Source organism: Falco biarmicus, chromosome Z (assembly GCF_023638135.1).
Source record: "Falco biarmicus isolate bFalBia1 chromosome Z, bFalBia1.pri, whole genome shotgun sequence".
In the NCBI taxonomy this organism is placed as follows: Eukaryota; Metazoa; Chordata; class Aves; order Falconiformes; family Falconidae; genus Falco; species Falco biarmicus.
In genome coordinates this window covers 53,980,555-54,007,713 of record NC_079311.1, presented here as the reverse complement: position 1 = coordinate 54,007,713, position 27,159 = coordinate 53,980,555, and the positions used below count along the sequence as shown (strand labels likewise).

Below are 27,159 nucleotides of genomic sequence, written 5' to 3'. Positions count from 1 at the left end.
TTACTCAAATTCAGTAATTTTGCTTGAACCCAGCATTTATATGAAGGCACACTTGTTTAAGTTAACAAAAAAGTAAGACTTTTTTGTTCACACTCCTTATTCAGAAAGGTTTATTGCAGTACTTAGTTCATAAAATACTGCTCTTCACTTGCCACTGCCTAAGATGACACAAGTGATGAAGAATGATGCAGAAGAAATACCAGCCAGAATGTGGGTTACACTGAGTCTCTTTATCTGGCTAATGCTACAGTTAGTGGAGTAAAAGAGTTGTAACACAAAAATGTTTTAAAGGTGAGAAGAAAAAAAAACATAATGGTACTCAGTTAGGGTTCCCACAGAAGTGACTAAAAAGAAGAAAAATACTCTTTCACTTTTTTATCTAAAATATATTATCAATGAACTACAAATTAGCAAAGTGTTCACACCATGCATAATAACCAGAATGAGTGTGACTTGGAAATACACCTACAACAGTGGAAAGCTCATATTGTTAAATGACTGAATTCAACAGCTTGGGTCAATACTACTAAATTAGTTTGCATTCTTAAACAGAGCAATACCAACAAAATCCACATGGTCAGTAAGCTACTTAGCCAGGTGAATGACATTCTGTAGGTCCTGTACTTTCTCTTGTACAAATGGGAAGTAACTTACCTTGAAAGGCAAAGCTGAATTGTAATTTTCTGGAATTTCCCATGACAACAAAACAGAAGTCTTCATTACTGCTTTAACATGAAAATTTTTTGCAAACACTGCTGGAAAAAAAAAACAATGTATATAAACAACATCTTGGAGCTTAGGTCTTCTTATACTTCCACTGCTACCTGGGAGTATCAGCTTTCCATGTAGGTCAAAAACCAAGAAGGATTCAACTCTCCTACCTGTTTGCTCAGATTTAAATATCACATTTTAACTCTTTCTCACACTTATATAGTAACAACCCAACATGTGCATTTTTCTTACCTGCGAAAACTGAAGATGTTAGCCAGAACTTGCTTGGCAAGGGACAACTGAATTCTGAGGCATCCAAAACATATAAGATTTACATACTTTACCTTTTGTGTTTGATGAACCTATTTTTATGAATGGGCCGATCAGTTTTATTTACAGCTTCAAAAACACTGATATCCAAAGACCGACACTCCTTTAAAGGTCAACGCCATAAGCAGACAAATCCTACCTTGATCCACGGGTAGTGTCCTGAACTGGACACTTGGACTATATGGACCAGGCCCTTTGCTTGTGTGGGCACGTACTTTAACATCATATGTGGTATCTGGTTTTAGGCCAGAAAGTGTCATAGTGGTATCAGCAGAAACAACTGGGAGTTCAACTGGCTGGTAAGCAACATTGATATCTCTGTACAAGACAGTGTATTTGGTGATAACGCCATTTCTCTCTGCCAAGAGTGGCATCTGCCAAGTTAATTGAACTGATGTAGAAGTAGAGCTTTCCGAGTGGAGATTTTGGGGAAATCCACTGGGTACCTCTTCAGGAACAGAAATCTCTTTAACCATCTCCTCCCCAAAGCCCACTTTATTTCTAGCTGAGAGCCTGAAGACGTAAGAAGCTCCTTTGTGAATGTCTGTGGCTGTGAAGTGATCTTCTTTCTCTGAGAACTCCATGGTCGTAAATGCATCCATGTCCTTGCGACCAAACTTCAGGCGGTAACCCTGCAGCGGGCCAAAAGTGTCCACAGGAGGGTGCCACTGAATTAGAGCCGTGTTCATCTGTGTGTGGCTAATCACAAGCCGAGGTTTGCCTGGAACTGTAGCACAATTTTATTTAAAGATGATAAATACAAACAGAATTGCATGTACAGTTCTTGAGATATGTTTTAGCAGGCATAGGCATAGATTTTCTCCTCCCTCACTCTTAGTTCCACAAATTACTGTCTTATGGAAGAAATAATGTCTGCCTCCTGTACTACTGAGTCATCATACAGTATAATGAGCTATGATAGTAAAGCTACTACCGTTTCTTGTTTTCTTCCCTTACCATTATTTCTAAATACAGAGAACATTCAGAGGCACAGGACTTAGGAACACAAGTCAAGAAGTAAAACTTCAGACATTTTATGAATGGTTCTGTCTCACTTACAAATAATTTCTTGCAAAAAGAGAATATTGTCATAAGTATTCACAAATTTAATCCAAGACAGATCTCTGCTATTCCTGTAAATGGAAAAGTAATGATATAATAATAACAATAGCAATAATCAATAATAATTATTAATAATTAATAATGATTAGCACAATAATATTAATAATTATAATAGTAATAGTAATGCGGAAATTACAAGTTCCTAGATGTGTCTAACATAACTTTTGCCATTGATAGCTAAAATGTGGTAGAAGGGAAGTCAGACCAACCTTGTAATCAACTATCATTACTATGTATGACAGAACTCTGTTATTCCACTTCCCGTACACAGATCACCTCCATCATGGGTTGTTTTAGCTTGGAGTGGTAGCACGGTTTGGAATTTAATTTCTTCACTGTCCTGGCTTACCACACATGATTTAGTCTCCAGCATGGTCTTGGCGGAACTGGATTTCTTCTGAAGAAGACTAAATTGGAAGCTCTTCTTAACCATCACACCAAATACACTCAAATCCTTAACTGGGACCTGTTGGTCCAAACTAATGATTTGTCTTTCAGAGAAATTCAGACTGTAAGTGTGCTGAGGACATTTGGTGTAGAGGATCAAATTAGCCCTTATCAAGGCGGAAATCCCATGATACAGCTTATATGGTGTGCATTGTTTGAGTCCTGATATTATCCTCATTTACTGTTTCTGTTTAATTTATATATTTATTTTTATTTATTAATTTATTCATATTAATTTTTATACATACATATTTAATTTATAATTTCATTAATACTTCTATTCAAAATAGTCTGTTTCTATTACAATGACGTTTTTGATAATGAAGCATATCCATAGTTATTTAGAAATTTGGTGTTCACTGTGTACCAATGCCTGACAGGTCAAGAGACCAAAATAGTTTTGGGAGTAGTAGTGTCACGATAACATAGTCTTCCATGAAGACTAATTAGTTCCATCTGCATTCGAAGACATCACACGTAAATTTAACTGCTACACTGTGAGCTCTGGTTCCTGTTTTCAAACACTTCAATGGATTTTATTACTTATCTTCAGTTCTCAGGCACCTAGAAAATCAGATTCTTATTGTCAGTTCTGACTACCATTCCATAATGAATTCGGAATAAGGAGGGAGTAATGGCATGGCTTGAAGAAAACTCTGCATTTAATAAGCTCTTTCCTCAATATATCTGACATAAATCATGACACTGCTTCTAATTACGTAAGATTTATAGCTGGGTTTTATATAAATAAATGTAAATTTTCCCAATATCCTTTCTTTTAAATGCAGAGTTCACCTGCAAGTATTATTCCCAGGAATTTTGCAAGTTTTTTTCCTGCACTTTTGCTGCATAAAGTATGTATCTCTTGACTAGCTCTGATTTTTCCTCATTGATTATGACGAGCCTTTACGGAACAAAGAAAAGGCTGTGAAGGCCTTTTGCAGGCCATATTTTTCTCTACATTACAGCTATTACTGAAACCAATGGAGCATATGAAAAAGAAGACTCCACACAAATAGAATAATAACTCCTTCAGCTTTCTAGAGGAGAGACTGCTGGAAGGTATCACTAAATTATTTTTGTGATAAACTGCTTTTTTTGTTGTGGCAGACCTCACAGTTAGAACTATTTTTTAACCTTTGTGGTAACTACAGAGAAAGAAAGAAATTACTACTTGTTCTTGATCAGAACAGGGGAACAAATAAAGCTTACTTATCCAATAAAATACTCTGTGATTAAAGTGTTAAAAAACAATCGTCACTTTTTTGTTGTTGTTGTTTAATATGGAGCCTACCTGATTTTGCAAAGTGTATGGATTTCCTTTTTGTTAACATGTAACTATTGATAGAGAACGGGATTTTTTTCTCTTCTTTTTATTTTCAGATAGTTTTCAGTTAACATTTTCTTTTAGTATGATCACTTGTGAACGCTACAAACAGCTGCACTTTCTACAGTCCTATGTACAGTAGCATCATGGAATTAGAAACTTCTTCTGATAATACCTGAATTTGCCATGAGGCCAAATGAAGTGAAATTGCTCATGAAAAAATATTTTCTCTGATCTAGTGTAATTTACCTCCATTACTATACAGCATGATGTCCCTCACACCCCCTTGCAACAGTCATTACACCGAACAGTTGTGATGACATGCTGTTACTAGTAGAAGCTCATGCAAATTGCCTTTGCCAAAGTTTCTGCCAGTTGCTATATAGCACACCACCATTTTAACATAATTTTCTCCTCTTAGCTGAAATCTTTGTTTCAAGAGCGCTATCTAGCACTGAGAGTAAATTTCAAATAATGGACAAGCTGTTGTGCTATGAGACTCTTCAACTAATATCACCCAGAAATTAAAGGTCTGATAAAATCTCCTGAAAAGTTGTATATCACTGACAAATGACATCAAGATTTTCTTAATTACACATTTTGTAACTTCTGTCTCAAGGACTTGAACATTTTGAAATACTTTAGCTTGGAAATGTTCAGTAACATTTTGTCTTCCATCCAATTTCAAAAACTAGGAGAGGAAACTGAATATAAGGCAAAAACATATTCTGGAGTGAAAATGTTAACAGCATTCAGTGACTTCACTAATAAGTGAAGTTACTGTAAATTTGGTGAATCTTTCCCACATAAAACTGTAAATGATGATTTTGGATCACTAACTGGACACAGCTGCATAGTTACTTATCATCTTAATAATTTACAAATAGTAATCTTCTCCAGTAAACATTTAGACATCTAGTCTGCTTTCACATCTCTTATGGATATAATCTCACTCATTCTAATAAAGCTACACCTGACTTAAACCTTTTAAAATTAGACTAGCATGCCAGACCCTTAATTTGCTTTATTGTAGTATTTGAATAGCAACTTTTTAGGGGGGGGGGGTGGGGGGGGGTGGGGTGATAAATCAAATGAAAACTCTCAGAGAATAGGAGGGTGTATTTCAGACATACAAGCACCTGGAATTAATGCATCATTCCTTCACTGGCCTGATGTACTCTCACCGAAAGACAGTGGGCCGGAAACTCTCGGTACTGACTGTTTATTGTCTCCTTTTTCAAAAACCTGCATAGGAATTTTCCTTACAAAACCTGCTCAGCCATGGCAAGCTGTAACAGCAAATGAAAAACTGTTCATACACGCTGGAATGTATAAAGGAGCAAAATGGCAAAAAGCTGTTATCCTAGAGGCCAGGAACAAACATTACTTGTCCACAGGGTGAAACAAACAGCAAGAACAGTGTAACATGTATTACATCTACAATAATTTCTCTGATTCTCAGTCACTCTTCAGTCACTCAGGGTTTTATGGGACGTGGGATTTGTTAGTCTTTCTAAAGCAGAAGCATCAGAGATCTTCTTGGAAGAGCGAAACATCAGTAGCCAATAAGGACTACATGCAAAGAAGCTTTAAGTTTTGCAAGCAGGTTTGCATAGCTTATGTTTATGTCTAGGAACTAATCAAATTACAATCCATACAATTGTGTTTATTTCAACTGAGAACTGAACTTTAAAAAGAATAATGGATCAAGTGCCTTTTTCCTTAAATCAATTAAAATGCAAGCCAGAAGTATATATTACTTTTTTCCCCAGACCACGAGAATTCAGGAAAGATAAGAAGTTGGAGGGCAAGTTTCAGCATCAGTCAAGAGTAACGGCTACTAGGTACTCTGAAATTTGAAATGGAACCATATGATATATCTAGTCACTGAGACTGAGATTGTTTTCCAGGGAAGCTGATGAAACAAGGATTTAGATGTTTTTGATATTAGTACAAGACGTGCTTTACGTTCAGGGACTGTTTTAAAAATTGAGTCAATCAGTATAAATACAAATACAAATGCCTTTTGGACCTTATATATTACTGTAAACAATGCACTGTTATGAAGAGAGCTTGTAATGATGCTACAAATTTTTCCATGTGATTGTAATGGAAAATCCTTAATGACTACACTATGAAACGCAGAAAATGAACACCTACAGTCTGTGAACAGCTGTAGGTGAATACCAAACTAAGTCTGTAGTAGCATCATTTGGTTAAGCTGTGCCACAGTTGACCATTTAAATAAAATAAATAATAAAAAAACCAACAAACAAAACAAAAAAAAAACCCCACAAACAAACAAACCAAAACTTTGTTCCTTATCTAAAAGCAATACCATTTGTCCCATCAGTGCTAAAGGAATCAGCTGAATTGGTCATGCAGTCAGATACCCACCATCTAGTACCACTTGTGATCAAATGCAGACTGAACACAGTGGCATGGTGTGTTTTGTCTCGGTTTATGTGTCACATTGCCACTGAAGCAATATGGATTTCAGTGTTTCACAGAATGGACTTTCATTCTGTTTTCTAATTCTCTGCTTTTTTCTTTTCTCCTGAGATAAGTTGTGGCTGTCATACAGATAGGTTCTTTCAATGTTGTTACTGACAAGCAGCAGCACTGTTGCTCTCACAAAGATCAGGAAAGCACTTCACAAGTTATCCAAATACCCTTCTCAGCTCTGATTTTCTATTTTTAACTGTCCAAGAAGACACGAATCAGACTGGAAGAGCTACTAGAAAGTATGAAGTATTACGTTTTGTCCACATCTTGAACTGGGAAAGGGACAAAGCGGGACGCTGGTTCTGTTTTAATCTAAATAAATGAAGAGCCAAACAGAAAACTCTACATCCCATGAACATATTTTACACAACTGGAGACTTCCAAATAGCAGGATCACAACACTAGCAGGATCACAATCCTTTGACTAGAAAAGTCAAAGGATTTATTCAGAGATTAACATGTATGTGATTATTACCTGCACCAGTAGTAGATATGAGTTTGGGCTTGCTGCGTGCTCCATCACCTTTTGTTGTATAGGCTGTCACAGTGAAGGAGTATGTAGTTTCAGGCTGAAGCCCAGAAATTACCATTTCCTAAGATGAAACAAAACAAGAACAATTTATCAAAACCAGATTGTTTTTCAGAAGAGCATGGAATCCTCCAGACAAGCGCTGTATATTACATACAGTGTGCATGCTTTTGTGCTGCTGGCAGTGATAGCAAGCATTTGAGAGCACCAACAGACTGTTCAGTGTGAAATACTTCATAATGAAAGATGTTTCACTCATTTAAGCAACAAAAACCAGCACACTTCTATATTGCATGCCTCAGGTAGTTTAAGGAACAAGGCCAGAGGCCTAGTGGTGTGAACAGTGAATAAAGCCTTCTGAAATACCTTGCCTAAGGACGGCTACTGATACTGTGAAAAGCATGCATCTGTAGATACCAGAAACTCCATTTAACTTAGTCATTTACAGGACATCACTGATACAGCTATAAAATGACTCCTAAGAAGTACTCAGTAAGAGTATTGTGTTTGTACCCACACTAAACAATGATGGTTTAGCTAAACAAGAAAGGTTTGTCACTTCCGTAACACTCACTGCAACCTGTGTCACTGGTTGGATTGTGCATCTAAGTACCTCAAAGGAGTTCAGAAACAAGTCACTCTTCAGGTCTAAAAGAACTACTTACACCACCATTAAATATCTGGTCAAAGAATAAATCTGACAGCCCTCAAACAAATGACAGCAGCTACAAAACAAGCAGCTTTCCAGGTAGTACAATTGGAAGGAAGCAAGATCAAACTGAAGTATCAAACCAGGGGGATCTTTTTACACATGCGCACAGAACATACACACACACAGAGTATGGTGAAGGGCCAGCCACCTGAAAAGAACTCAACTTCCATCACGCCCTAAGGGCATCCAGGGGGATGTAAGCCTAGACACTCATGATATAAACAAATTTTATATGCAAATATAGGATAGTATTTGGAGGCAACTGACTGGCCCAAAGTTCTTGACTCATCAGCTTCCAGTCTGTAATCACTGGACTACTTCTTTGCATTTTCACATGCCTGAATGCATTTACACTAAATTTCACTGCTGCCAGAGAGATGGTATATTTACGCATCTAAAATAAATAGCAAATGTGCAATCACACACGCCTCAGATGCAACAACCATAAAAGTTAATATAAAAATTATGGGTCAGCCTATCCACAGTAAATGGATTTTTCAAGATAGTGGGTATGAGCTTAGTACATATGTGATTAGAATTTGGCATTGTATTTACAGTCAGTTAAAAAAAAATATAGAAATAATAAGGTAATGATCAGAACAAGTAGGCAAAATAGTTCAAATAAAATAAAAACACATTAAAAAACCCCACCCTCCTTAGATTCTACCCCAGAACTGAATGGAGCCTAAAGGCCAAAATTACTAAGAAAGACTTCTCATCTTTCATAAAGACACTGTACCTGATATTAACAGCATAAAATTGTAAAAGGAAAAAAAAATGTCATTATTGTAAAGAGTGATGCAGATATTAGCTAAATTTAAAACAAACACTACTTCATGGTGTAAGATGTAGAATGGCACGTAGTGTTGTCATTTAAAAGTGTGCTTTGGGTAAAGTAAAAACTATTATTTAGGCATAAACACTGCAGGGCATTTGGCTTTCCTGACAGCATATAAAATACATTTAATAAATTACCAAAAAGAAAGAAAGTACAACTGACTAACTTTCAGTACACAAAAAAACCCCTTAAAGTTAATACATAAAAATCAGACTACTGCTACACAACTCTGAACCACTTCTTTTTAAGAGGAATTGTGAGGCAATGTTAGTGACAGCAATCAAAAAGAAGAAAACACAAACCAGTTCTGTACATTTTGGCATCATGCTAAACCCAAGAACAAGCAAGCAACAGTAACCCTCACACTCCTGAGAAAAGAAAAAAAATATTAATAACAATAATAAAAAAACCCAACAAAACCAAATCCAAACCAAAATAAACTGCCATAACGGAGAAACCTTTGATGTTAGGAGCATGCATTTGTGCAAATGACTTGGGGGGCAGGGAGGAGGGGGCATGACACTAAAACCAAACCCGAAGAAAACTCAAAAAAATAAAAGGAGGCTACAAGCAACAAGCAGAAAAGGAAAAAAAAATAATTCCCAAACTCTTAGCACAGGCTGTTTTTCTAGCCAGTAAAAAACTACTCACATGTTCAGTAGTATCATCATATTCCCACTGATTGAGAGTAAAGAAAATTGGAAGGGAAAACAAAATAAATGAAGAGATTTGTAGCCTGGTTGAGGTATTTGTTTTCTCTTAATAGTAAAATAAATATGAAAGATATCTGGAAAATTCATATGCAATTTGAATTAATCATATAGAATCATGTAGCATCTAGTTAATGAAATCAGGCCAGGCATTTTTAATTCCATTTCTGCTCTCCCTAAAAAACAGCACTTCTCTTTCCTTGAAAGATGAAAGACATAATGAATCCTCTTGTACCATGTAGTTTGTTTTTGTTTTTTATTTAAATTGTATTAGTAAAAGCTATCAAGGCAGAAATAAAGTTTACTTGGTTTATTTAATCATGATACTAGGCTATATGCTTGAGTTTCCTCAATGAATTCAATACCTTACTTAAATTAATAGCGGGATTATTTAGTCTTGAAACCAAACCACACTGATCTTTTACTGTCAAGGTCTTCCTATCTGCACAGGCCCTGTTCATATGTATCCCAGAAGTATGATAGGCAGGTAGGAGTGGCACAGGAGAAAGGAGGTGATTAAGCAGACTGAACCAACAGCAAACAGGCAGGTCAAAGCTAAATTTGGGGAAAAAAAAAAAAAAAAAAAAAAAGAAATAGAACTTTTGCCTTTATGATATTTGGGCTCCAACATCTCATCTAGTCTCCTGTTTCCCACCTTTAGAGGTTGAAAGTGCCAATCTGTGCAAGGAAGGGGAGAATCAAAGGACAGTGGCATCTCCTTTCCCATCTCTTCTCCCTTTTCCCTTTCCCTTCCCACCTCTCCACTTGTTCCCATTTTTCTCTTCACTGAATTTAAGCTGTATGAACACCATGTGCTGCAAAATAGCTAAGTATGTACACAGATAGACAGAAAGACTGGCAGGTGGAACTGCAACAAAGATCTCCAGGAACAGAGACAAATGCAGGTGTGGGAGACCTGTTCTCAAAAAAGGTATCTGCAGAGCTGAAACTTAGAACTAAGACTGGAAGAAGAAACAAAAGAAGCCAAAAAAACCCATTTATTTATTCCCATAAAATGCTTCAGGCAAATATAACTCTTTACATTATACTAGATTGATAATTTCTTGTCATTTCAAGTATTTATGTGATAATAGTTTCAGTGTAGGATGATTCCTCTAGTACCAGGATCTTTGGGAATCTTCAGTTTTACAAAGCACTAGTGTATACCAATCAGTAACATCCTATTTTTAGAAGCTTTTTAAACTTGATGCGATCAGGCTTTTGTTTACATCATGTCTCATAATTTATAAAACAGATGGGAAATTTTGCAAAAGAAGTAACCCCATGCCTATTTAAAGTAAGCTCTTCATTATATTGAGTTATTGATATGAATAAGGACAGATATAAATACCTCGGTGATTTCTATAGTTGAACTAATAAATTAATTTCCTGTGAAATGTTTAGTGAGGTGGATACACGCTAATGAGAGAAACACTGTAATAATGGGCTAACACAGGCTTCTAATGATTCTAGGCTTCCCACTGAAACAAAGAAATACCGGGTGGGCAGTGCTGATCCACAGTTTTCTACATTGACTGTGACCTAGCTCAGATCTTCCTGATGCTTTAAAATTTCAGAGCATAGGTATAGTGAAGTCTCCACGTTTAAGGGAGCCAGCAGAATGACACAGCTTAGCATTTAGTTGCATGCCTATATAGAAAATGGTGTATAGGTTTGGCCCAAGAACTTTTAAATGTAAATATTTTGAAAAAACTGTTGTCAAAATAGAGATTAAAAATATGAGCTGGTAGGCTGAAATAGAGAAAGAATAAAAAAAACCCCATGTTTCTGGATAGCTCTTGTAGGCTAAATATTTTTACATATTTTATGTACATAAATATAACATAAAATGCCCTAATTACCTGTGCATCAGCCAGCATGATGTCCTTCAGCATGGGCTGACCCTTTGGCTCTCCATTTTCCATCCTCACGTAGTGGACCTGGTATCCTCGGATTTGACCATGCTGCTTATTGGGTACAGGCGAGCGCCATGATACTTTAACAGCAGTAGAGTTGACAGCCTCTACCTCGACTTTGCGAGGAGGACCACTAGGAACTGGAACAACATCATTGGACAGAAGAGAATTACAGGCACTTGTCCCACCTATGTCTTTTGCTTTCTCTCTCTTTTTTTTTTTTTTTTTTTTTTTTTTTTTAAGAGCAGACTCATTACGTTTTCTTTGAAGAACACAAATTGTTCAACAAATGAAAATGCTCAACCAATCTGCTCTACCTTTCAGTGAAAAGATCAAAAAACATGACTGATGCAAAAAAATGGAAGAAAAAGGAGTATTAGAGAAATAGAAAAACATGTAAAAATGTACAAAAGCCAAGGAAGATGCTTTGACAGTCAAAGCATTATAATACAAAGAGATATTTGAATCATTGAAATACTACTACTATAACAATAAAACTACAAAAGATTTCAAAAAAGTTTCCTTTATTTTTGTTTGCTAAATGCTTTGGTTTTGTGGTGGTTTTTTTTTTTTTTGGGGGGGGGGTTAGTAGTGTAAAAAGGAGGCTGATAATACGGCTGTCTTCTATCACTTTCAAGCATGGAAGAAAAGAAAATGTGAGGAGCATCAGTTTTCCAAGATCAAAAACAAAACTCAAAAAACCAAAAAATAAACCAACCCAAAAAAAAACCAAATCAAAAAGCACAACATGGAACAAGAAAGCAGTTAAAAAAAAAACCCAACAAAACCTGAAAAAAACTTTCATAGACATAAGTGTTTAAAAATAAAAATGACTGTAAAATCAAGGAAAAGGCAGGAAGGTTTTCCCCCAAGAGTTATTTTTGTGTCAAAGGAGGAGCAAGAAGAATATGTATGGGCTCGAAGTGGCAGCAGATTCATGTTACTCACAAAAAGGTACTTTCTGTTAAAAAAAAAAAAAATACCAAATACAAAAATAGTGTAGAAAGGCAAGTCTTTGATTTAAAAACTCAAAAGCAAAACCAGGATTTGGGAAAAAATAGGAGCAGACAAAAATACTGTTAGGTTATACAAAAGATAGCAGATCGACAGAGAGTCATAGAGGTGCAAACTGATGTAGTGGAGGCAACATACCATCTTCATCTGTCCGAATCAATACTGCTAAGCTCTCTGGGCCAGGTCCAACATCAGTGTGGGCAGTCACAGAGATCCGGTACTCTGTCCATTTTTCCAGCTGTTCCAAAAGGTATTGGGTACTGTCCGAGGAAATTCCCAAAATTTCATGGGGCTTGCCATCTTCTCCATCAATCCCAATGTACTTGATGGAGTATTCAGTGATAATGCCGTTCTGTTTTTCCACAGGTGGAGGTTTCCAACTTACCAAAATGCTAGTGGAGCTGGGGCTTGTGCAACTAATGTCTTGAGGAGGAGCTGATGGCTCTAATTTCAGTAGTGGGTTAAAGGAGGATTTGAGTGAAAGGATAGGAGTGATTGAAAAAAAATGAACAAAAGAAAAAATAAAAATAAATAAAAGACAACCAAATGAAGATAAAAAAATAAACCAAAAAAAGTAAAAACTTAAAAAAGCAAAACATCAGATAATCATATGCACCTTGGCTTATTAACATGAGGTAAATGAAAATGAATAGACCAACTAAATGGTGAAAAAGGATGTAGGGGAGATACATGAAAGTGAAACCTCAAAATTATATTACCTACCTGTAATTAAAATTCTTCTTGAAATAAAACAAAAACGTGACAGTTCTATGACTACTGATCTATCTTTACAATCATTGCAATTAGTGCAAGCTATAATATTTTAAATGACATGTGGCATATATTTACTTATAAATTTGGACATATCCCCTTCAAGTGAGTTTACTTTCTTTTAGAAAAATTCTCTTTTTACAGAAGTTCTAAAAACTTGCAATAATTGCTAGAAATTGCTCATAAATTGCCATTTTTGTAGCCTCCCCACTCTCATAAACAATTATTTTTTCAGGGTTTTTTTGTTTGTTTGTTTTTTTTATAACTGAGTCTGCCTGGCATAAGTCAATTGCAAATTATGTTTAAGTGGAAAGCATTTACTGAAACATACAGCCAACATACTAGGAGCATGCAATCAATAGAAGAGAAAGAAAGTCTTAGTCAAAGATTTACCTACCAGGAAAAAGTGACAGGCTTGTTGATTCTGACTGTAACTTGTACTTACCCTAGATCAGCTGTCAGTTTTATTTTTTTAACTCCTCTTGGAGACACCTTTGCTAGCAAAGAATTAAATCCTACCAGTAATGTAGGTAACCTCTATAGGAAAAAAAAAAAAATCTACCCCCAAACAATGTGTCAAGAAAGCAGATATTAATTTTACAGAGTTCACAAGCTCAGCACATCAGAACAATGACAGATTCTGACTTTGTTCTGTCTCTTGTCACCAGCACCAATCTTCCAGAGCAAATATGCTCACCTTTACTGTACTCGAAGGAGTCTCTTAGCATATTTATCTTTTCTGGTCTCCAGACCTTTAGAATGTATGGCACTCCATTGCTTTCAGTGAGGCAATTCAAGTACTGAAATTTATGCATGCATTTATGTGTTTAAATGGACTTTGACATAGCAAAGTGTATGCTTACTAACTGAGATCATTCAGAGCACCAAAAAAGGAGCCATAGTTCAAGTTCACTGGCAGAAGTAGTTTATGTAGACTCCTTTCCTATTTCTGCCTTCTTTTCAAGGAAAATTAAAAATTTGGGGTGCAAGACCTTTAAAGCACCTTTTCTTTTTGTTTTGTTTTGGGGTCGTTAGATTTTTGTTTTGGTTTCTTTGTTTGTTTGGTCTATTACTTTATTGTCATTTGTTAAGGCAAAAAAGAAACAAATAGTTTTCTGTTACTTATACTAGTAACATCAAACAAAATTAAAGCAACAGAGAAGGCCTAGGACCCTGCTGTGACCTATTGCATTTACACATGTAACTTTTGGTTCCCTACAGCTCTTCTACAGGGATCAATGGCTTTTTACTCAGTATGGTACACTGCTCTTCTGAAGGGAAAACAGGAGGGAATATATCAGCATTTCAACTAACTAGAGGAGGTTGATGGGGGGACAGATGAGAATTACCACATTTGGGTTTTTTTCTTAGGCTAATTCAGTAATTAAGTGTTAAAAAACATGTTGCTCCCTTTTTACCACTGACTTGTACAGGAAGTAAAATATAAGTAAAATGTCCCTTAAAGATCTTATATGTAAAGAAATAAATACCTGTAGTATCTTTTTCTGAAACCAAAATGAAAGGCAACAGCACATTCTAGTGAATTTTGCTAATAAACTCATATAAGGTTATTAATTTTTAATCCGTTATACTCTGAAAGTGCAAAATATTTCATTTATGTGAGGATAATCTGTAGGCTACTTGTGTAACCTGTTTTATTAACGCATATACTTTTTTCTTAAAATACACCATTCTTGCAAAACAAGATTTTGCAATCTTTTCTGCAAATAACCTGGGTCTGCCTACTGAAGTCAACTGGATTTTCCTACTATCTTAAGACATAAGGCTGAAAAAAGCATAGCATACTCTTATATCAAGAATAAAAAGAAACTGGCAATGTGCTTATATATGGAACATGCAGCCTTGGCCCCTAGATATTTATTCTGTATGCACAGTCTAAGCAATCTTCACCCAGTATGAGCGAATGAGCATCCCAAATAGCTGAAATGGCTCCCAGGATAAATAAATACCTTTTTTATTCACCACATTATTGATTCTGGATTATTAAAATTAAAAGCTGCCTTGCCATTATCTCTAAACCTAGTCTTGTGTTAAATGATTGTTTTTTTATGTTTATTCTAAATGCCTTAGAAATGCTTCAGAAGCGCATTTAGCTGTGGTTTCCAGGTCTGCAGCAAAGTATTTCCAGTTACACTAATTACTATTAATATGTAACACTAACAAGAAATGATGGTGTAATCACATCTGTCATGACTGCAAATTGAAAGGCCCCATGTCAACTGAGAATCTGAATTTTCTGTTTTGAATAATATTACTTTAAGAGAAGGCATTTAATTTAAAACAAATAGAAATAGAACTTCACTAAGTTTTAAAATGATGTGTAATGCAAACTGTCAGGAAAGCATAACTTATCAGGCAAAGGTAGCACTCCTGGACATCATCCTTAAATATCTGATTCTTTTAATTAAGTCTTAATTTAAATATTTAAAGATGTATACATAAATCCCTGACAAATTTTTGCATCTCATTAGAAGACAAATGTGATGAGTTTCATGACATTTTGCCTTTTCCTTTGCTGCTATCTGTCCGGGCTACCGAAATTAATCCCTTTGAAAAATACAAAACAAGGGAAAAAAGTTAGCAAGGAAAGACACCTACTTGACTGCATGGTTCTCGCCGAGATTTCTGCTGTTGAAGCACCCAGGCCCTGTGGAGAACGTGCAGCTAGACGGAATAAGTACAAGCTGTTTGGCCTTAAGCCTTGCAGGCGATAAGATGTAGTAGGTTCTGTGGAAACCCGTTGCTAAAGGTAGGTAATAAAACAATGTCTTGGTTAATATTCAGAGACACTGAATTCAGTATGTTGCCTATAGAAGAAATACTTTTATACTTTGATGATAATATTATTAAGAAAAAATTAAATTCAGGAAAATAAATCAAAATAAAACCAAACTAAACCAAACCAGAAAATGAATACATTACATTTGACAAACACACATTAAGGAAGCTCACTGGGTAAAACTTAGAGCCAGAAATATTGCTTGACTGTTTGAGGAAGTAATTGCTGTGTACAAAGTATAAAAGCATTTTCAGAGTATAAGAGTAACCTATAGTTACCCTTTATGACAGTGAATGACAGGATTTTTTAATGTGAGTAATCTTGGGTTTAACCTCACAGTTAAATTCATGTTCAAACTATTTAGGGAGGAAGTTATTCCAACGGGTAACTTATTAAGCAGAAGCCTGCATCCTATTTGGAGGTGAAATACAGGTCTGGCCCCCTTCCACAAAGTAAGTTTATGCGTTCACAGTATATGTGTAAAGCCTCCATAAACATAAGCTCAGTTGAAGCATCAGCAATGAGTTGATGATGCAGGAGAAATCAATGAGGCTGATAATCTCCTGCTGCCTTCTGAGACTCCTGGCTTGTTTCTTTTGTCTGGGACACCTGGCAACATCACATGGTTTCCGTATCAGAAGGACAGTAGATTCTAAAGTCTGTGGTACTGGCACTACAGAGGCCCTCAAACAGAAAATTCTTCAAGAAATAATGGTACAGAAAAAGTCCATGGCAGGTTTTTATCTCTAGGAAATGAAACATATTTTCTTTTCGAACATTATAGAATGATTAGAGAAGCTTAAAAACTCTCCTACGTGGTGGCAAAGAGGAAGAAAAATTCGCTAAGGCTGAAAATAGACTTCAAATTCCAAGTGCAAAAAATCTTAATTAGTTCATAACATGCCCCAAAACACGCTGCTTCCAAGCCTTTGTAGAGGACCAGGCTTGGAGAGGCATAATCAATGTCTGAAACTGGATGCAGCTTCTGTGGATGACTCCTCACAAACAACAACAAAGTTCCACTGACTGGTGGTAGCTATCAATAGCACCTTCTCCTGTTTACACCATTAGGCTGACCAGTGCGTTTAACAACAAAGGCTGTTAAGGGCTCAAAGACCAAGGCATTTGTGCTAAAGAAAGTTACTAATCCATCCATTCCAAACGATTGCAGCATTTTATGTCTGACTCATTAAAGAAGATGTCTCTTCACTTACCTCCTCCCCATGTTCCCCTTCTTTGTAAACCAGTTCATAGCTGGAAATGGTATCAGAGCGTGGAGGTGTCCAGGAAAGTAATATGCTTGTTTCAGACTCAGGTTCTGCTTTGAAGTTCAATGGCTGACCAGGCACTAAAGAAAAAGTTGAGCAGTGTTGCCAATGTTTTATTTGGCTAATTCAACACTTATCTTTCAAACCTTTTAAGCTGTTATCTCTGAACATTTCACACAATACTACTTTTATTGAACTTACTGAACTTAAACAAATTGATTAACTGTACAATGAAATAAATTAATCTGAGCTCAGATAAAGAATAATAATATATTTAGTTAACACATTACAAATTATCAAGGATTTCAAAGAAATGCTTTGTAATGTAAATAATGCACACAGAATTGCAATGCAATTGAACAGAAGCCTGGTAATGAAAACCAGCAACCTAATAACCTATGTGAAAATGGCAAATGTGTATATATGTGCGTGTATATGGGGAAATGCTAGTATCACATAAGGCTGGCTGGAACAGTCAGCAAGAAAGAGCTAAAACCATTACACAGACTTCCAAATCGGAAAATGGTTTGCTTAGCTCATCAATAACTAAGATACTAAACACACCCTGCTCTTTAAGAAGACACTTAAATTTTGAATGTTTTTGTAACCTGAAGTTATAACCTATTGAAGAGATCTTCAGTAATGTTCTTATTAAGTGACATATTTCTACTCTTTTAATGACTGTTATTTTTACCAATATAGCTGACTTTGTACTAATACTTCCTAATTGCAATAACTAAAAATGCCGTTTTGATTCCAGTAGTCAAGAACATTATCTGTTGTTACATCTTGTGCAATGATCACAGAAATTATCCAGACTAAATGTTACCATCATTTATTTCTGCAAATCTATGGAAAATAATAAGGCTGACTGGGAAAAGATGGCAAAATATAACCCTGTTAGTGAAATATATAAAATCACATGGGCACCCAAGTTCTAAAACATTACTTTCAGTTAATAGTGTTGTTGATAAGGCATGAAATAGTCTTTTACAGCATTTCTAGATTTAAAAAAAAAAAAAAAATTGCATGCTCTTATTTTTAAGATAAAAAGGTGAGACACACTTCTCAGCACATACTGTCACAGGTGATAATGATAATTTCAAAATCATTTTTTGGGTACAATTTTATTATAGCATTACAAGTACATTTCTTTTGTAAAGTAAAAGACTTCAAAACTTTTATAATCATAATTTTTATCTCCCCAAGACTTCTACTTAATGTCACTCTGAGGATAACACTGCCCTTATGTATGCTGGTGCAGGTTTGATATCTAACTTTAGATAAATAGACAGATAACCTGTCAACAAGGTGTATATTCAAGCTCCTGTGTGGAGGTTGCAAGTCCCTACCTTTCACTTTTTTTTTCTTGTGAGCAATTCCAGAAAATATCAATGAAGTATTTTTGACAGAAATACTTCTAATTTTATCCTTTTAAAATTGAACATATTTGAAATTAAGAGGGAGTCAGTGGGGTAACAGGATAATTCCTAACTTTGAAACAGATTTTGAAACACCACTAGATCAAACTTTAACTTGGCAAATCTATAGCATAGTTGTATAAATTCATTTACTAGGTGAACTTTACAACTTTTTAGGTTAGCTGCTTCAAAACACTCCTGAGGAAGAATCAGACAACAGCTGCAGATTGGCCTCCTGTTGAACACAGCTTAAAGTAGATGTGATGCCTGACTGCATACTTGCCAAAACTTAACAATGAATTCGGACTCTAGGCAGCTATTTGGAAATGTTTGTTTTGCTACAGGTTGTTCCAAATGCATCTCATGAAACTCAGGTGGATATTTGGCTGTAGGCATTTTGTTTGCTTCATCTGACAAAAAGATAAAAACTGGTAAAACTGACTTGTGGAAGAAATGTTTTGCTTCAATGTGTATCAAAGGACAGGCAAAAATATTTTGGCAAAGTAACTGAACAGCACAGTTGGAGCTATGAAATCAGCTTTGCTTGGTCATGGAAGGTCAAACATCAGCTTATGTTATTTGTACCATGCTATTCATCTTGTGTTTGACATCTCTATCCGTGACCTGGAGGAGGTGATGGAGGGCATGTGTTCCAGGTTTGCAGATGACATCAAGCTGGGGGGGACCAGCTGACACACTCAAGGGCCAGGCTGCTGTTAAGAGGGAACTGGAGAGGGGGGAGGAACAGGCTGATGGCTCCCCATGAGGTATAGCAAGCCCTGTCCCAGGAAGGCAGAGCCCTTCAGGGACACAGGCTGGGGCTGATGGGGCCAGGGAGCAGCTGTGGGGGATGGCCCTGAGCCCTGGCACCTAGCAGGCTTCGAGCTGAGCTGGGCACAGCCCTGTGGCCAGGCAGCAACATGACCAGCAAGGCCTGGGGTGGTATGAGGAGGCAATGACCACAAGAGCTAGGGGAGGGCAGGGACTTTCCCCTCTGCTCAGTGCCCATCAGACCACATCTGGGTACTGCATCTGTTTTTGGGCCTCAGCAAGACTGCTCTGGGCTGGGGACTTGCCCTGCAATGAGGCTCCAGGACTGGGGCTGGTTCAGCCAGCAGAAGGGATGGCTTTTGGGGCACCCAACAACATTCCTGATGCTGATCGGAGAGATGGAGGAGATGCAGTTGGGCCCTTCACTGCAATGTGTGGCAGCAGGGCAAGAGGCAGTGGTACAAGTTGAAATGTGAGACGTTCAGGCTGGAGGTAAGGAGAATCCTTTTCCTGAGGACAGTCCAGTGATGGAGCCATGGCCCAGGGAGGTCGGGCTGCAGGGAAGTTTATGCCTCAGTTGGGTGAAGCCCTGAGCACCCTGGTCTGACCCCACAGCTGAGCTTGCTTTGGGAAGGGCCCAGGGCTGGAGACCTCCCTCAGAAGACCACCCTGCCAACTGAATTGTCCTGTGATGCTGTCATCTGTGCTTAACATAGGATACATGGTGGACGACTAGTCAAGTGACCCATATGAGGGCTGGTGTCACTCGTTATGATAAATATGGCTGCAGATGGAGAACAAAAGGTATCTCCTGTCTCTCTACATGTTTTAAGACCCTCATCCTCCCAGCATTCTGCTCAAGAAAAAAACCCACCCTTTAGGGTTTTAGGTCTGCAATTTATCATTTTATAAGACAATCTGATGGCTAGTTGGACTTCCTCAAATGCTGTTTGCCAAAATAATATCTTGCTGCAAAGTCTAGTCTCTCTTCACATTTTTCAACCACGGTTAGGCAACTCTGAAGCTGAAAAAACTGATAGAAGAAAGAGATGACAGGGAAATCTGCATCGCTTCAAACAGATAAAAGAAGATGGAGAAGAAAGAAAACAAAACCAAAATAACAGCAACTAAACAAACTGTATTGCTGATAAACTCTGGTAGGGAATGCAAGGCTTAAGCCAAAGGAAAAGTATCAGATAAAGAAAGTGGACAATAACTTTTAAACAATTTAGGATTTATGCCTGGAACACACATCTGTTAAAAAAATTCTTCAGTGGCACATGGGAACTAAGCCAAGTGGGAGCAACTGACAGAAGGTAATGGTCTCCTTCAGAGATGGAAAATACCCAGGGAAACTGGAAAATCTATGTATATGGACTTTATACTCTTACTGAAGAGTTTTTAATTACACAGATCAAATCTCACTTTCCCTGTTAGTGCTGTACCTAGTCAGCTCACTGAACAGGATCTTTCTGCTTGAGCATTCTCTCTATATTGTCTGTTCTGCTTTGAGGTCAATGTGCTTTACAAACATACATTAACATCCGTAACTTCCCTGTGCACCAAATTTCTTGCTTGTAAACCTGACATAACTTATGTAGTACAAATGATGTAACACTGCAGAGCAGTGACAAAACAAAGAACAAAGTCCCAAATTAGTCTTTTCAAAACTTCATACCAAGTTCAACACCTTTGCTGGCCTAGTCCATGTTCATTGCTGCATAACCAAAACCAAACACAGATTGCTGGACCTTGTCCTACGTATGTGGTTCTATGTCCATCTCTGACTCAAATGCCAGAACAGAATAATAAAATGGGGTCTCAAACTGGAAAGGCACTGTAGTTTCCCACACAGCTCCTCAGCTGGCTGCAGTAACCAGAAAAACACTCCAGGGCTGTGCTGGGTTTGCAAGTGATGCTGGAAAGAGAGGAAAGTCTCCAGGTCAGAAGGGGTCCCATGACATTGCTAGGGTGAAATCCCTACCTAAAGCAAACTCAATCAGTTAACTAGGAATGACTTTTGCAAAGGAAAATAGATTGATCAAGAGAATTTACAATCAGTTGGGAACTGAAAGGGACCAAGAGTTCATGCTTCTGCTTGCTCTGGAAGAAGCGTGAAGCTCTACAGAGAAGCTATTACAATTCAAGAGTTAATGTGCTCCAGAGTTTTGGGTTTTTTGTTTTGCAAAACAATACTTGTACTTTTTGTGACACCAAATTCTCATGGAAAATGATTACAAAATAAAATGTGTAATGTACTAACTATATGAGCATGCTGTTCTCCCTCTTTCAGCTACAACAGAAATAACCTCTTCAAATGATTCTAAAGATAGCTGAGGTTTTCATTTCTGCTGGATCAAACACAGAACCACAGTATTCAAAATAATTAACAACAAATTTTAAAGTCCAAAAAGCATAGCACATTTTGTGAAAAAAAAACCAAACCAAAACAACAACCAGAAATTCATAAATCGCTTTCTTAATATGTGTAGCTGATATTGAGGGAGCCCACAAAGTAAAAGAAAAAACTTAAAGACAGAGTCCGCGTAGTCTTGACAAAGTTGTTCTGCCCACAGTCTACAATATTGCAATGGAATAGTCTTAACATTATTTCAGGCTGGATTCTTTCATATTTAAGTTCAGTGCCAAATGTAATGTGTGGACTTTTCCAGCATTCAACTCATCCACATATTTGCAAACACCTGGACTAGAAAAAAAGTCAGATTAAAAAAAAAAAATCCCATAACCATACCCTATTTTGTATTCTAACAAGGAAAGAACTGGGGAGATTAAAGGCTTAAAAAAATATCACTCAGTGAGGGTAATATCCTCATTATATGTCTTATCATGTTAGCATTTAAATGAAGTAAACATAGAGACTGGGAAACTCAACAGAAGTTAACTGTGCTTTGAGAGCAGGGGTGTTATTCAAAAGCTGAAATATTCTTTTCTACCTGACCAGGAACGTTACTTAAGGAAATATTGTCACTTAAAAACTATTCTGCAGCCCACCTCAGCTCCAAATCGTTCTACCATCTGCTTCCTTGCACTACACCTGAGTTTCCAGCTACTTGCTTTCAGCGCTTCCCTTGTCAAAGTCCATTTCCATTAAATGCTTCACTAGGAGACTAGTACTGTGGAGTTTCAGACATGAGGTTTCCCTGTTCATGTGTTCCTGAAAGAATCTGAAATGCCTGCAAAATAGCTAGCTTGCTACAAAGCAGAACTGTATCCCCTTGCTACAGACTCCCTTCCTCTGAATTTCTAATCTTTTACAATAAGAACTCCAGGACCATTAACTCATTTCCTTTAAGCTAAGGCTTCACTTATGTGACCTCCAAGTCAGATACTTGACCTTCTCATTACTGTCCTTTTCTCTATGTTAAAAAAGATTAGCTTTCTAGAACTGTAATAAACCTTAGTCTTCAAACCACTGCCAATCCTTGGTTTAAAAGTAACTATAGGTTTTATATTGTAAGTTCTTGCTTAAAGTAGCATCAGAATATTTTTCCTCTCTCTTTCTCCAATAATACATCACCCAAAAGACCTTGTATATCTCTCATTCTCCCCTCTTTCTACCTAAGCTCAGAATAAAACGAGGATTCTCTGAATGCCTTCAGTAGCTATCCTCTCTTTGCACATTAAAAACCTAACCTAACCAAACCAAACTAAACCAAACCAAATCAAACAAAGCTCAGACCTTCAGTTTAAAGCTCAAGAACTTTCCTGGTACACACAAGGTAAAGGATGCTGCTCAGAGTATGCATACTTTTGACCAGTTTAAGCAAAAAAAGGAAATATGAGAAGATACCTAAGAAGCGTGTCCTGAGCAGCTAAATGGAGACAAACCAACACAGTTTTTGTTTTTCAACAAAAAAAGAAAAAGGAAAAGAAGTATCACACTAACACGTATACTGATATTTCTTTATTCTAAAACTTGGTGTAAGTCAATTCACCTAAATCATATACTGGTCCTGACTCCATCCTCAGCAGAATCAAATCCTTTGACTGAAAACTGCAGAATAAGGACTTCCTTAGGTGTAGCTTTTAGAATGCATTATTCAAAAGGCTCAGCTCTACAGCTGTTTTCTGATTATTTAATTTCTTAAAATGTTGTCTCTTTACAGTAAACACTGCTGAAAACAACTAGGCAACAGGACATGTCTTTTCCTTAAAATGCATAAGCAGAACACTGAAACACTGAACATAAAGCTTTTATTTTTTTCTAATGTTTGGTTGTCTGAAAAACACTTCCTTCTCTTCGTCTCAAACTACATGCACCTAGTTAATATTTTAATTAGAAACCTAATTTTCACAATCAGCAGAGTTTCACCTGACCTGCCAAGTGAGAAGCCACCCATACAGCCATTTCAAAAGAACAATTCTGCTGCACTAAGAAAGCAAAGATTCTCATGAACAGGCTTTTTAAAAACAATTTATTCATTTTTTATAATCTGTCTTCAAGGATCAGAATATACATAAGGCATGAAAGCTTTGAGGGAAATCAAGTTAACAGAGTCTGTAAGTCACAGCTGTCAATCAGATTTTGTTGTATTTATACTCTTAATATCCCCAAAGTAAGCCTAAAGGGTTAAATTACACATTTACAATGACAGGCTTATTTGTTTCAAAAAAGGGAAAAATAATATAAAAAAAATCAACTGAAATGTAATCACCATCCCGTTCTTATTTTTACTCTTTACATATGTTTCCATTAAATCCATTTCCACTGTTTTAAAATGGCACTTTATAATTCACTGTAGTTTTTAGGATGAGATTCAGCTTGACAACCAAAACAATCATATTCAGATTTAGATAACAGGAAATCTGTAGAAGGGTAAAGGAGGGCATTTTATTCTGCAGTGTTCACTGAAAAGAAACTGCTGGATAGAAGAATGGGAGAATCTTAGTTTTTAAACACACCCTGAACTGGAAAACTGCACTAGACTTTCTTAGCTATTCTCTTTTATGACTTAAAATGTCTGTATTTCAAGCACAAGTATCAGTGCTTAAAAGTGCCTTCTGTATGCAGTCAAAAATAAACAATGTCAACTCGACTTCTGTTACAAAGCTGAAAACACATATTGAGAATCCCTCCTGAACTGTTAATGTTGTCATAATTTCTTCAGATTGCAACAGTAATCAGAAACAGACAGGCACATTTAATGGCTAGAAAATTAAAGCTCTAGAAAGGTTTTAATGAACAAAGCATTTGTCAAGTGATCTCAGCAAGTAATGGAACTTGGGCTGGTCCAGCTAAGCCTCAGTACTCATCATTCCGGTTTCTTCATCCTTCTCTGGGGAAGCCACTGAGAAACTCTTGTTAAAGTAAGAGTTTTACAGTTTTAAGTGAAAGCACAGATGAGGCTCACTAAACCTTCTTTCAAAGCTTTTTGCACATGGATTCAAAAAGAAGTCAGATGTCAATATAAAAACTAGTTCCTGAAAAAGGTTACAATTGCCAAAATTAAACTATTTTTATATATTTACATTTGCATGTGCACACAGACACATTCTAATGTACCATTAGAACGTCTAAAAAAGTTAATTTAGTAACTTCTGAGCTGAGATACTGCAAAAGGTAACACCTAGACCTTTCTGTAACACAACACCGAGAAAGGTTCCAGGACAATACCTCAATTTCTGTTCTCTATTAAATGCATATTGTTTAAATGCAGAAGTAAAATGTGGATGAAACATAACTGTCTTCAGTTACACCTTAGAGATACGCTTTGTGACTCTGACAGATGCTAAATTCTTCAACAGGAAACTTTCCAGTACCAAAAATTTCAAGTAGCATTATATAACATTTCTAGGCAATCACTGACCTATAGTAATACTTCATAGTTTTCTCTAAACCACTAGACAAAGGGAGCTTTTATTTCTTATCGCTACAATAAAACACTTTCTGCAGTGTAGCTCCACCAGAGCTTCTTGCTTTTGATTTCATAACAATTCTCTGCCATGTTTTTCACTATGCTTGCTTGTTCTTTGCTAATAAAACTAATTCATGGACCTAAAACTCCTGCACAGAAACAAAAGTAACTGAAAACACAGAACAAGAGGATGGTGACCTTGTGCACTTTGTAGGGGCAGGCTGGATTTGATTTATAAACCCAACGTGTACAGATCTGTTTGCTTGCACCTACACAAAGGTCTGTTGTTTTTTTAATGCTTCCACGGGCTTCCAGAACTTACCAACTATTTGAATATACATGCAGTACACATCAATTTTAAATTTCCAAAAGCAAGATTCACTAGAGTGATGTAGCATAAGGGAATCACATGCCATCTAAACAAAACCCACCAACACAGGTAACTCCTCAAATAAAGCTGTGAAGAACTACTTGACAAACACTTTTGGTGCACAGAGCACTGACAAATAGAAGCTGTAACATTTGGCCACCTCCAGGATGAAGATATGTCCCTGAGACCTGACTTAAATTTCATTTAAACCTCAGTCAAACTTATTGAGATTGATGAAAAAAGAAATGAAAGGGTGAGGGGATAATTTCCACTCTGCAATAATGACTTGTACTGTGGAACTGAGTAAAGGGTAACTGCAAAACTGCCTGAATGAACTGGCTCTCCTTCAGAGCAAGTTGTTTTTGGTTTTTTTTTTTCAATTTTTTAAACTCAAATTATCTCTCTGCAACATTTCTGCATGCACTTAGGTTTTTTTTCACAAATTCTGTCAATTGTTAACTTACCTCCTGTTTGAGTGATGACTTGGATGTCACTAGAAAGTGGTCCATCCCCAACAGAAGTAAAAGCAAGAACCTTCACAGAGTATGTTTTCTGGGGTACTAGATTCCCGATAGTGGTAATATGGCTGTCAGCCACATTGTGCTTCATCCAGCTGTTGACATGTTGAGTGGGGTCCATGGTGTAATAAACTCTGTAACCTTGTATTTGTCCATTAGGTTCCTCAGGTTCTTCCCACTGTACCAAAATGGTGGTAGAGCTCAACATACGGGCCTGCACATTGCGTGGTGCACTTGAAGGTGCTTGCTCTGAAGTCCTTGTTGACACAGGCTCACTCGGTGGCCCTCGCCCAATGTTATTTACAGCAACTACCCGAAATTCATACTCTGAATATGGGCTGAGGCCAGCCACGCTGTAGCGTGTTGTGGCCACCCCATCTATTTCCTTATATGGCTCCTCAGAGTTCTTGGGTTTGTGTTGGATTATGTAGTAAGAAACTGGCTCAGGGTTTCCAGAATCCCAAGTCAATGTTATGCTTGTTGCTGTGCTTTCTGTCACCACAGGTGTTCCAGGAGGTTTGGGTAAGGCTAAAGAGAAATAACCAAAAATACAGTTACCACTATGTAACAGTGGACATTAACTATTACAATGACTACCTTAAAAAACAAAACAAACAACAACAACAAGAAAAAAGAAAACAGAAAGATTGGAATGGAAAGAAGGTATAATCTGTTCAGAGCAAGCTTTTGGCAATTATGATTTACTCCAGAAATCTATTAAAAAATCTTCAAGTTATATAGGATAAGGTTTATTTCATATAAATTAAAGATACTGACTTTTGTAATAGATCCCATAAACATATGCAGAAAAGGAATCTTATAGACAGTGCACCCTTACAATTTACTTTTCAGATATTTTTGGAACCTCTAGTTTCCAACTACTCAGTGAACACAATACGTGGACACCCAGCAACTCTAAAATCCAAATGAGTGATTCCTAAAGACTGCTGCTGTTGACAAGTATATGCAAGATTGCAAGATCCTTTATCTACTTGAAATAAAGGCTGGGAGCTAGACACAGGAGAATAATGGAACATTATGATGAACTTATTTACTGGTGTTATTGCTGTCTGAACCTGTATTTTGCTTTACACCAGCAACTGGCTGGACTATTTAACCTCTTGATTTAAGAGGGTAAGAGGCATTTAGTCCCTTTCAGTGCAATACATTTGCTCAGAATATGGCAATCAACGAAAGAAAGAC

At 36.8% G+C, this 27,159-nt stretch overlaps 1 protein-coding gene across 10 annotated transcripts in view; it reads right to left on the bottom strand.

Annotated features, from left to right (window-relative positions):
- The window catches only part of PTPRD (protein tyrosine phosphatase receptor type D), a 380,605-nt gene that overhangs the window by 108,075 nt on the left and 245,371 nt on the right, over positions 1-27,159 (bottom strand). For 5 of the 10 annotated variants that reach the window (XM_056325255.1, XM_056325244.1, XM_056325248.1 and 2 more), the window contains 9 exons: positions 25,903-26,484; positions 16,947-17,080; positions 15,552-15,696; positions 12,300-12,605; positions 11,094-11,287; positions 9,173-9,199; positions 6,918-7,035; positions 1,181-1,768; positions 655-755 (listed from right to left, as the gene is read on the bottom strand). In XM_056325255.1, the coding sequence (XP_056181230.1) occupies positions 655-755; positions 1,181-1,768; positions 6,918-7,035; positions 9,173-9,199; positions 11,094-11,287; positions 12,300-12,605; positions 15,552-15,696; positions 16,947-17,080; positions 25,903-26,484 (2,195 nt within the window). The remainder of the gene's footprint in view (positions 1-654; positions 756-1,180; positions 1,769-6,917; positions 7,036-9,172; positions 9,200-11,093; positions 11,288-12,299; positions 12,606-15,551; positions 15,697-16,946; positions 17,081-25,902; positions 26,485-27,159) is intronic. The other 5 variants (XM_056325247.1, XM_056325249.1, XM_056325251.1 and 2 more) reach the window with 3 other exon arrangements.